Below are 12,032 nucleotides of genomic sequence, written 5' to 3'. Positions count from 1 at the left end.
GGCGGGCCATGAATGCTCACGAAATTGGGGGTTAGGGTATGGGAGGGGGTGAGGGCTCTGGCTTGGAATGAGGGGTTGGGAGTGCAGGGTGCTCTGGGCTGGGACCGTGAGATTTTGAGAGCGGGAGGGGGATCAGGGTCAGGGGTGCAGGCTTACGTCAAGCAGCTCCCAGTATCAGCGGCATGTCCCCCCTCCAGCTCCTATGTGGAGGCGTAGCTAGGCAGTTCTGTGCACTGCCCTGTCCACCGGCATTGCCCCTGCAGCTCCCATTGGCTGCAGTTCCCAGCTAATGGGAGCTGTGGGGGCGGTGTTTGGGGCAGGGGCAGCGTGCAGAGCCCCCGGCTGCCCCTACGTGTAGGAACTGGAGGAGGGACATGCTGCTGCTTCCAGGAGCCGCGTGGAGTGGGGTACGCCCCCGACCCCGCTCCCTGGCTGGAGCTCGAGGGCTGGATTAAAACGTCTGGAGGGCTGCATGTGGCCCCCGGGCCATAGTTTGCCCTCCCCTGCTATAGATGCTTTCTCTCCAACTTCCCCGAACTACCAGTATTGCATCTTGTCTGGATTGGGTTTGGCCAGGCACTGAGAGCAGATCTTTCACAACTGTTTCGGATGAATAGGATGATTAAAGTTGAAGTGCTCATTTCTTGAGTAACCATAACTTGGTTTCCTGTCTAACTTTTTATTTCCTCATTTTTAGCAGTGGGGTTTCAGATTTTTACATTTTATACGCTGAATGGTTGTTTAATCTGCAATCCTGGAGGAACTTTCGTGACCTAAATCTATCCACCTTGTTTGACTCTTGGTTTTAGAATGAATATTGCAATAAAATAAACATATTTTTCATTTTTTAGAAACCTAAAAGCTATACCGCAGCAGCAGCAACCCTGAACATCAATCCTCAGTTAAAGATTGATCCATATCTTAATAAAGTGTGTCCAGCCACTGAGAACATTTACAATGATGAATTCTACACCAAGCAAGACATCATTGTTACAGCTCTAGACAATGTGGAGGCAAGGCGATATATAGACAGGTAAGTGTGGTGAGATGGGAGTCATATCTGCTCTTCTGTTCCCCCCTTCCCACCCCCCGTTCTTTTTTCCTCCAAATCTAGTGTGTGTGTGGGGAGGGGGGGTTAAAATGTGCCTTGACAGTAGTATCCTCAGTCTTGTCTTTCAGACCTTGAGAGAAATGTAGGCCACAAACTGGATTGCCTTTTTTTTTTTTAAATGCAGCAAAATCCATCTCAGCTGATATAAACAGCAGTGGCAGCATGTAATAGGGATGGTCTCAGAATGTTTTTTCTGGCATAAAATAGCAGTGAAGAACTATAAGGGAAGAGGTGGTGGGCAATACCTCAGAGGTGTTGAGAATTAATTATGTATTTCTAACGTGCTTTGAGATACTCAGATAGAAGATGCTGTGAGCACGAAGTATTAAGCATATGTTGTAGAATATCAGATCTCTGGAAGTGTTAGAAAGTATACCCTTTGGGGCAGGAACTATCTTTATGATCTGTTTGTACAGTACCTAGCACAATGGGGTATTGGTCTATGACTGGGGCTCCCAGGTCCTAAAATAACACAAATAATAAATAGTAAGAGACTAATCCTTTACACAGAGCAATGTGCTGCTGTTTGAGGGTATTATCTGTTTTACCGTCACAATGTTCTAAAGCAAGGCATCTAAAAACTGAAATACTTCCCTGTTTGTCTGTCTGTAATTCTGTATGTCCTACACAGACAGTTCTGCATGCACATATTAAATCTAGGCAATGACCAAGCCAGTTGGGACAGTTTCAGCCATTACATTCTTTAATATCAGATAAACATAAGCGTCGTTTTTAGTTTGATTGGAATTCATTTTAAGTTATTTTCCAGTTTATTTAAAACCTGCCTGGAATCTGCATTTCAAAGCTCCTTGGGGACAGAGTGACACTGTAACTTGAAAGAAGTCCACGCTGGGGATTTGCTATAGTTACAGCAATGTTTGGCCATCCATTAATGTAGCTGCATTAATGGAAACACTTATTGTAGACAAGCAAGGCCTCAATAAGCTGATTTGTTCTAGTGTGGCTTCCCTTTTTTAATCAGGAATAAGCTACTCCAGTGCAAATCAGTTCATAATGGCATTGCCTTTATGATGGCATAGGTGATTGAAATCCCCAGTGAGACAAGGCCCAAGACAAGTTCAGGAGCCAATTTGTCAGTCTTTTAAGTCTTTCCTATATCCTTAAAATCCATTTGGGCTTCCTGGATACCTGTGACATCACTGGATAACGCATGACCTTGGAGTTCCTGAAAATGGAGGGAAAGGAGGTCCATTTCTAGTTGCACACTGAATACCCATTCTAGCCTGGATAATGGCTAGAATAATGAGCACAGATATTAGAAACTGATGTAAATTTTCAATATTCTTTGCAGTTCATCTTTAAAAATGCGATTTGATTCTGGTCTGAGAAGCGACTCTTCTTAAATGTTGCAGCATGAGGTTCCCCTTTGTTGTGGCGCAGTGACTTCCATATTCAACTTTCTATGCATTATTACCGAGATTATGTAACTCACTGTTCAGCAAAGTATTTAGTGTTGGGATAATAAATACAACATAAAAACTTAAAATACAAAGGGTTTGAGGGTTGCAACTTTAAAAGGGAGTGTAACTGGGAGAGAATAGATAATAAAGGACCAAGAGTGGACCTTCTGAAAACACCTTTGTGGGGAAAAAACATGGAGGTACTTTTGAAGAGTGTAGAGAGATACGAGGTAGGACATGAGTTCTATCATGAACGGTCCACCATAGGAAATATGAGACCTGCCAACTCCCGGAAACTGTGAAGAAAAACCCAACCAGTAGATGGTTTGCAAACACAGAATCCCAGCCAGCGAATGCTCAAAGGAGAGGTCTTGAATGCAGGTCCCTGAATGCAGTCAGGGAAAACACTGTCAAGGGCTAAAACATCAGGTTTGACAGCAGTCCTTGTTTTTGACTTCGTATGAAACAATCCTTCACTTACGAAACATTCAGAAGCAAAAAAGAGTATCCATGAAGATTTTTTTTAAGGGCATTTGCCTTGATTTCAGATACTCCAGGGTCTCGCTGACCTCTCCGAATGATTTTTTCCCCTGATCTCTTTTATGTTGTATTTCCACTTTAGTCGTTGTGTAGCAAACCTGCGTCCTCTCTTAGACTCTGGAACAATGGGAACTAAAGGACACACAGAAACTACTGTGCCTCATCTGACAGAGTCCTATAATAGCCACGTAAGTGCTCTCTTCGTAACAGTAACTTACCATGTGTGGTTGATCCCACAAGCTCCTTTTTTCTTATACTTTTTCTACCTCTTGTGTATTTTAAATACAAGTGACCCGCTTGAGTCACTGAAGATGCACCTCCTGTTGTTGGAAAGTCAGACTAAAAATGTGGCAAAAATGATTTTTCTAAAGACGTTCACAGAGGAGAACCAAAACTGATACGTTTTAAGGGTTTTGTTTCCTCTATTTAACCAGCAGTTACAGTGGGATCAGGAATTAAAAATAATTCTGAAATAACTTTAAAATGTTGGCACCTGCTCTTATTTGAAAGTGGGGAAGTGGTGCCCTTACATAAATGTAATTCACCCCATTGTCAAATAGCATTTCATGGTTCAGTTTTGCTTTTGGAGCTCCTATCCTCTTGCCTTTTAAGTTTTGTTCTTAAGTTGTAGTGAAAACCGTTCAACTTATAATATCCCTCTTGTCTGTAAGGAGACGTCTAATGCCACTGTAGCAATTTAGCTTTGTTCTGGCAATCTAATTGTAATGCTTTTATAAACAACCCCCAACACCCTTTATGTTTATGTTTAATGTCCGTTGAAGTTCAACCTACAAATAATACAGACATTTACAATGCACCTGTAGTAATTGTGAGGAGGGCTTTAAACTAGGTTCACCGGGGGAAGGAGACCAAAGCCCTCAAGTAAGTGGAGAAGTGGGATACTGGGAGGAAGCAGGAGTGCGCGAGAGGGCAGGGGTCCTGCCTCATACTGAGAGAGAGGGAGGATCAGCGAGTTATCTCAACTGCCTATACACAAATGAAGAAGCCTGGGAAACAAGCAGGGAGAACTGGAAGTCCTGGCACAGTCAAGGAATTATGATGTGATTGGAATAACAGAGACTTGGTGGGATAACTCACATGACTGGAGTACTGTCATGGATGGATATAAACTGTTCAGGAAGGACAGGCAGGGCAGAAAAGGTGGGGGAGTTGCACTGTATGTAAGGGAGCAGTATGACTGCTCAGAGCTCAAGTATGAAACTGCAGAAAAACCTGAGTGTCTCTGGATTAAGTTTAGAAGTGTGAGCAACAAGGATGATGTCGCGGTGAGAGTCTGCTATAGACCACCGGACCAGGGGGATGAAGTGGACGAGGCTTTCTTCCGGCAACTCACGGAAGTTACTAGATTGAAGGCCCTGGTTCTCATGGGGGACTTCACTCACCCTGATATCTGCTGGGAGAGCAATACAGCGGTGCACGGACAATCCAGGAAGTTTTTGGAAAGTGTAGGGGACAATTTCCTGGTGCAAGTGCTGGAGGAACCAACTTGGGGCAGAGCTCTTCTTGACCTGCTGCTCACAAACCGAGAAGAATTAGTAGGGGAAGCTAAAGTGGATGGGAACCTGGGAGGAAGTGACCATGAGATGGTTGAGTTCAGGATCCTGACACAGGGGAGAAAGGAGAGCAGCAGAATACGGACGCTGGACTTCAGAAAAGCAGACTTTGACTCCCTCAGGGAACTGATGGGCAGGATCCCCTGGGAGAATGACATGAGGGGGAAAGGAGTTCAGGAGAGCTGGCTGTATTTAAAGAATCTTTATTGAGGTTACAGGGACAAACCATCCCGATGTATAGAAAGAACAGTAAATATGGCAGGCGACCAGCTTGGCTTAACAGTGAAATCCTTGCTGATGTTGAACACAAAAAAGAAGCTTACAAGAAGTGGAAGATTGGACAAATGACCAGGGAAGAGTATAAAAATATTGCTCGGGCATGCAGGAGTGAAATCAGGAAGGCCAAATCACACCTGGAGTTGCAGCTAGTAAGAGATGTTAAGAGTAACAAGAAGGGTTTCTTCAGGTATGTTAGCAACAAGAAGAAAGTCAAGGAAAATGTGGGCCCCTTACTGAATGAGGGAGGCAACCTAGTGACAGAGGATGTGGAAAAAGCTAATGTACTCAATGCTTTTTTTGCCTCTCTCTTCACAAAGAAGGTCAGCTCCCAGACTACTGCACTGGGCAGCACAGCATGGGGAGGAGGTGACCAGCCCTCTGTGGAGAAAGAAGTGGTTCGGGACTATTTAGAAAAGCTGGACGAGCACAAGTCCATGAGGCCGCATGCGCTGCATCCGAGAGTGCTAAAGGGGTTGGTAGATGTGATTGCAGAGCCATTGGCCATTATCTTTGAAAACTCATGGCAATCCGGAGGTAGTCCCGGATGACTGGAAAAAGGCTAATGTAGTGCCCATCTTTAAAAAAGAGAAGAAGGAGGATCCTGGGAACTACAGGCCAGTCAGCCTCACCTCAGTCCCTGGAAAAAGCATGGAGCAGGTCCTCAAGGAATCAATTCTGAAGCACTTAGAGGAGAGGAAAGTGATCAGGAACAGTCAGCATGGATTCACCAAGGGCAAGTCATACCTGACTAATCTAATTGCCTTCTATGACGAGATAACTGGCTCTGTGGATGAGGGGAAAGCAGTGGACGTGTTGTTCCTTGACTTCAGCAAAGCTTTTGACACGGTCTCCCACAGTATTCTTGCCAGCAAGTTAAAGTAGTATGGGCTGGATGGATGGACTATGAGGTGGATAGAAAGTTGGCTAGATTGTCAGGCTCAACGGGTAGTGATCAATGGCTCCATGTCTAGTTGGCAGCCGGTATCAAGTGGAGTGCCCCAAGGGTTGGTCCAGGAGCCGGTTTTGTTCAATATCTTCATTAATGATCTGGAGGATGGCGTGGATTGCACCCTCAGCAAGTTTGCAGATGACACTAAACTGGGAGGAGAGGTAGATACGCTGGAGGGTGGGAATAGGATACAGAGGGTCCTAGACAAATTACAGGATTGGGCCAAAAGAAATCTGATGAGGTTCAACAAGGACAAGTGCAGAGTCCTGCACTTAGGACGGAAGAATCCAATGCACTGCTACAGACTAGGGACCGAATGGCTCGGCAGCAGTTCTGCAGAAAAGGACCTAGGGGTTACAGTGGATGAGAAGCTGGATATGAGTCAACAGTGTGCCGTTGTTGCCAAGAAGGCCAGTGGCATTTTGGGATGTATATGTAGGGGCATTGCCAGCAGATCGAGGGACGTGATCGTTCCCCTCTATTCAACATTGGTGAGGCCTCATCTGGAGTACTGTGTCCAGTTTTGGGCCCCACACTACAAGAAGGATGTGGAAAAATTGGAAAACATCCAGCGGAGGGCAACAAAAATGATTAGGGGATTGGAACACATGACTTATGAGAAGAGGCTGAGGGAACTGGGATTGTTTAGTCTGCAGAAAAGAACAATGAGGGGGGATTTGACAGCTGCTTTCAACTACCTGAAAGGGGGTTCCAAAGAGGATGGATCTAGACTGTTCTCAGTCGTAGCTGATGACGGAACAAGGAGTAATGGTCTCAAGTTGTAGTGGGGGAGGTTTAGTTTGGATATTAGGAAAAAGTTTTTCACTAGGAGGGTAGTGAAGCACTGGAATGCATTACCTAGGGAGGTGGTGGAATCTCCTTCCTTAGAAATTTTTAAGGTCAGGCTTGACAAAGCCCTGGCTGGGATGATTTAATTGGGGATCGGTCCTGCTTTGAGCAGGGGGTTGGACTAGATGACCTCCTGAGGTCCCTTCCAACCCTGATATTCTATGATAATATACGTTAACATGTCTGTCAGTATACACTGCTCTTTTTTTTTAATTTAGCGAGATCCACCAGAAGAAGAAATACCTTTTTGCACTTTAAAATCTTTCCCAGCTGCCATTGAGCACACAATACAGTGGGCAAGGGATAAGGTAAGTATAGTGCCTTGCAAGGTACACACATTCATTCTGTATTTAGAAGTGTGTGTGTGGGGAAATCAACTTAGAGAATAGTGACCTGCACAACACCATGTTTCTGCTTTTGTTTTTTAGTTTGAAAGTGCATTTTCTCACAAGCCTTCATTGTTTAACAAATTTTGGCAAACCTACCCATCCGCAGAAGAGGTCTTGCAGGTAGGAATAAATGTTGTGATTAAGGGGCTTGAAGTAATGGCCCTTACTTAAGATAAAGATTCAAGTTCAGTTCTGTTTTCATTCCTAATACAGAATCTGTGATGTGATGATAATCATTAAGGGTGCGGGTTTGTAACGGAAGTCACGAATTCCATGACCTCCGTGACTTCTGCAGCAGCCAGTGTGCCTGGCTCAGTGGCAGCTCAAGGAGCCCCTGTGCCAGGTGCACCGGCCGCTGCTGGGGCAGTCTCGGGCCACTGCACCTCTTTGCCCCTCCCGCCCCCCACAGCAGCAGCAGAGTTTGGCTGTGGGGCAGGGGGTTGGGGCATGGGATGGGGTGAGGTGGGTTGTGGGCAGCACTTACCTGGGGAGCTCCCCAGAAGCGACGACATCCCCCTCGCTCAGTTCCTAGGTGGAGGTGTGGCCAGGCAGCTCTGTGTACTTCCTCCGCCCAGAGCGCTGGCTTCGCAGCTCCCATTGGCCGGGAACCGCAGCCAATGGGAGCTGTGGGGGCGGTGCCTGCAGGTGGAGGCAGCACGCAGAGCTGCCTGGCCATGCCTCTGCCTAGCAGCTGAGCAAGGGGGATGTCGCTGCTTCTGGGAAGCCCCCCAGGTAAGCACCACCCACAGCCCGCCTCACTCTGTCCCGTTCCTCTGCCCCGTCCCACACCCAAACTCTGCTGCTGTGGGGGCGCGGAGCCAGGTAGGGAGCCTACTGGCCCTGCCAACCCCAACAGCCCCCCTGCTCTCCCCAGCACCAGCGGGGGTCCTGGGCCACCCACCACCACCTCCCCCTGACCCCAAGCAGCTGTGCTGCCCTCTCCCAGCACCCCCTCTCCCACCCCAAGTTTTATTCACTGGTATTTTTAGTAAAAGTTAATGGACAGGTCACGGGCCATGAATTTTTATTTACTTCTCGTGACCTGTCCCTGACTTTTACTAAAAATACCCGTGACTAAAACATAGCCTTAATAATCATTGGTCACCTTGGGTGCAAAATAAGGTTAGTTATAAATATCCACAATAGCCTTACCATCAGGAATACCCCTACCACTTCCTGAATTGCCACTGTGTCTCAGTTAGTAGCCCAAAGTTGAGTCAGTTGTGTGTAGAAAGCTGCTCTAGCTGATATGTACCTTTACACATGGGTGGGAGCAATGAGTTGTTATACTGCCCTCTGATAGTGGGCATCTTCCTGAGAACTGGTGTAACAACTAATCTGAAGAAACTAGAAAGAAACTAATTTGCTTCCAAGTTAATCATTTCATTTTTCTGCATGGTAAATTAACATGCAACTTCCAGTAAGAGGATTTGCACTTTCATTCTCTATACTGAGCATTGATTACCCCACGGTAACCAGGATTGAGGCCGATTGAAACAAAATGGGATAAACTTCTTAAAAGCAGGTAACTTCAGAACTCTTATGTTAGGCAATAGTGTTTGGAGAAATTGCAAAGCTGAAGTTGCAAAAAGGGTGGCATGAAGTGAAATAGTGAAGCCTAGAATAAAGAATATTTCATAAATGAGACTTCCACCTTCCCTTTTCTTAGTAAGGTAACAAAGTTTAATTTATTAAATGGTTGTAACAGAGCTTGTCCAGTCTAACACTGTTTTCCTATTCCCCTTTTCTGTTCAGAGAATAAAGTCAGGAGAGAGTTTAGAAGGCTGTTTTCAAGCTATTAAATCACTCAGTAGAAGACCCCGAAATTGGTCTCAGTGTGTGGAACTTGCAAGAATAAAATTTGAGAAGTATTTTAAACATAAGGTTTGTATGTAAAACCTGTTAATGTTGAGAAATGGCTTTTGATTAATTGAGGCTTATAAAATATTTTTTTATTTATCTCATGGATAAAATACCAACATTATTTGCAAAAAGTTTTTCAGATCTGTTTCCTGTCACTTTCCTCCAGAATGACCAGATAGTGAATCTTTGCTACAAATGCTACAATTAAAAAAACGCAAAACCCAGCTCATCTCTTCCAAAGTTTTCACATTGGGTATAGTCTTGCATAAATTATTAGAAATCCTCACATTATCTTAGTGTCTCTAGACTGAAACTTCGGGTGGGACTTACTTTATTTTTTGGCAGTGTATCCGCTGAATAAATACCATATTTCTCCAGTCCCACAAGGTTGCCCCTCTATTAAAATATTGCTAATGCTTTCAGTGAATTGACTATGAAGAATTCTGTGTAAGCTCAAAAGCTTGTCTCTTTCACCAACAGAAGTGGGTCCAATAGAAGATACTACCTCAGCTACCTTGTCTCTTTTGTTCCAGTAGACTCTTTTAATATTGCACTAAGATTGGTGTCATCTTACTTCTTGTATTGGTGTACTTATTCAGTCTTCTCAAATATATAGCAGACAGGATGATTAAAACATGCCGACAGTGTTTGACGTAGTTTTGAAGGTGTGATATGTAATGGGCTTAAATTGTGTGTACACAAATGAGTGACTGTGTTGAAGAAAAAGTACTAATTGCATGCACAGTTCCTTGGTTGCTAGTGTGTACTTCACATGTTAAACAATATTTTTGGATGAAGACTGGAGAGTGCCATATTCAATTGGCACCTGTATCTTCTGATATGCACGAATGCTTTCATTACTTCAACCCTGTGGTTCTGAACAACTGGAAAGGAGCTCCCTACATGAACATAAATTTCTTATATTTTCATAACTGATTAGAAAACTTTCCCTCTATCAAAGGGAAATATGACAAAGCTGGATCAAGACTTTAGAGCACCACAATGACATCTCTTTTTTTTATTTCATTCATATTTTGAAGTGCTGATTTGTGTATGATGGAGTATTAATAGTACTCTGGCATTTCTTCTCTAGGCTCTTCAACTACTTCATTCTTTTCCCCTTGATACACGATTAAAAGATGGAAGTAAGTATAAATAGCCACTTATACCTCACTTTGATGTGACTTTATGTAGTAAATCATTGCTTTACTATGTTACTATGTTAGTAACTACTTAGAATTTCACTTTAAATTCTTCCAACTACCAGGTTTGTTTTGGCAGTCACCAAAGAGGCCACCTTCTCCAATAAAGTTTGAATTCAATGATCCTTTGTAAGTATTGTATCTCTATTGATATTTTGTATAGACCTGGAGGGAGGGAGGGATATTATGTAATAGGCTTGTGTAGATATAGAACTCATCCCATGCTGGTAAAGTGCATAAGTGAATTATCAGAAAAATTGTCGTCTGTGGAACTTGAGGTTTTGAACTGAGCTAAGACCACACAAACTGAAGTGCCGCCCGCGCCTTCCCCTTAATAGCAACCTCAGTGTAACCAAGGGTAGACGTCAGTGTTGCAAATAACTAAACTGAAAGTTTTAATGCAAAAGAAGCATGTCAAAGTCTTGAGGTTTTTCAGATGAAATATCTGCTTCTCCTTTGAGAAATTGCTCCCCACTCTTGGGGAAACACTCAGCTAGTTTGTGAACTCAAGCTCTTAAAAAGTGGGATCAAATGGGAATACGTATGGCAGTGCGTTGGATGTAGTTATAAGACTGAATTCTTTTGAGCGTGTGAAACGTATGCATTTCCTGTAACAAGCGTTTCATTGAATTCTCTCTGGTGTGACACTGACAAGAATAAGGGGGAGACTAAAAGTAAATCACACAGGCCTCTTTTGAAGTTGTGCAGTGTCAGGACTTGTCTTCACTACACTGCTGCAATCAATGCAGCAGGTGTCAATTTAGCAGGTCTAGTGAAGACCCGCTGAATCAATGGCAGAGCGCGCTCTGGTCGACTCCAGTACTCCAGCTCCCCGAGAAGATTGAGGTAAGTCGACCGGAGAGCGTCTCCCGTTGACGCAGTGCAGTTATTCTCGTAGCTGGAGTAGCGTAATTTAGGTCGACTTGCCCCGGTAGTGAAGACAAGCCCTCAGTGAGGATTTCAACATTTTGACAAGATAGTTTTGATTATACTCAGCTGTGATTAGCTGAAATCCTCCTTTTCTCATGTGTTCCATCTACTTTCTTAATGATCCTGTAATGTAAGGAAAATTATTCTTGGGCAATAGTTCCCTGATGTGTAGACGCGTCCGATGATATGTTGTTGTTAGTACTTTGGTAACACATTCGCCTTCATTTTTAGATCATAAGTACTTCAGGGCAGGAACCTTACTGTCTTGTGTTTTCTCAGAGCCTGATCCACTGCGGCTCCAGTCCTGATTGGAGCTACAGCATGCTACTGAAACACAAATACTGTTTTAAAATCTGAATTTAGATTTTGATACAAAAATAATGGCCTTCTCTTTTTTTTTTTTTTTCAACAGACACTACAGTTTCATAGTGAGTGGTGCAAAACTCTTTGCAAGAGTATACTGTGTCCCTGTCACAGAAAAGGTAGGTAATAATTCAATTATAATTAGAGCAGAGGTTAGATGTACTCGATACTCGGTATGCATTCAAATACTATTGTTTCCGTTCGGTCTTCAGTGATAAATTGTTGAGAAACCAAATACTTTTAGAATTACAACTGATCCCTCTACTGTTTTAGTCTTCAGCATGATGGTCCAGTGCCACCATTGCTGCTCTTTATCCATATTAATCTTCAAGAAGCTGCTCTACTTTTTAATTGTCCATACTTTTTCTTTAATTCCGTCCTGAAGAAGAAGAAGAAACACTATACCAGTATCTCAGCCGCGTTCAATCCGGATTAATTTCATTTGCCCTCCTCACTTACTTATTAGTAGACCTGTTTCTTCCCTATAATTACTTACCTTGACAATATTTGTAAAGGTCTGTCTTGCTCCCCTTAACCTTTTTGGCCAGCATTAACTCATTTT

General features: G+C 43.7%; 1 protein-coding gene across 3 annotated transcripts in view; it reads left to right on the top strand.

The window, feature by feature from the left end:
• UBA6 (ubiquitin like modifier activating enzyme 6) overlaps positions 1-12,032 on the top strand; it is a 53,068-nt gene that overhangs the window by 28,826 nt on the left and 12,210 nt on the right. For all 3 annotated transcript variants that reach the window (XM_074950339.1, XM_074950337.1, XM_074950338.1), the window contains exons 20-27: positions 852-1,033; positions 3,155-3,260; positions 6,942-7,031; positions 7,152-7,232; positions 8,868-8,996; positions 10,069-10,120; positions 10,243-10,306; positions 11,520-11,589. In XM_074950339.1, coding sequence (XP_074806440.1) covers positions 852-1,033; positions 3,155-3,260; positions 6,942-7,031; positions 7,152-7,232; positions 8,868-8,996; positions 10,069-10,120; positions 10,243-10,306; positions 11,520-11,589 — 774 coding nt within the window. The remainder of the gene's footprint in view (positions 1-851; positions 1,034-3,154; positions 3,261-6,941; positions 7,032-7,151; positions 7,233-8,867; positions 8,997-10,068; positions 10,121-10,242; positions 10,307-11,519; positions 11,590-12,032) is intronic.

This window comes from Natator depressus, chromosome 4, assembly GCF_965152275.1.
Source record: "Natator depressus isolate rNatDep1 chromosome 4, rNatDep2.hap1, whole genome shotgun sequence".
NCBI lineage: Eukaryota > Metazoa > Chordata > Testudines > Cheloniidae > Natator > Natator depressus.
The sequence above is the reverse complement of the archived record's forward strand: the minus strand, read 5'-3'. Positions and strand labels throughout refer to the sequence as shown.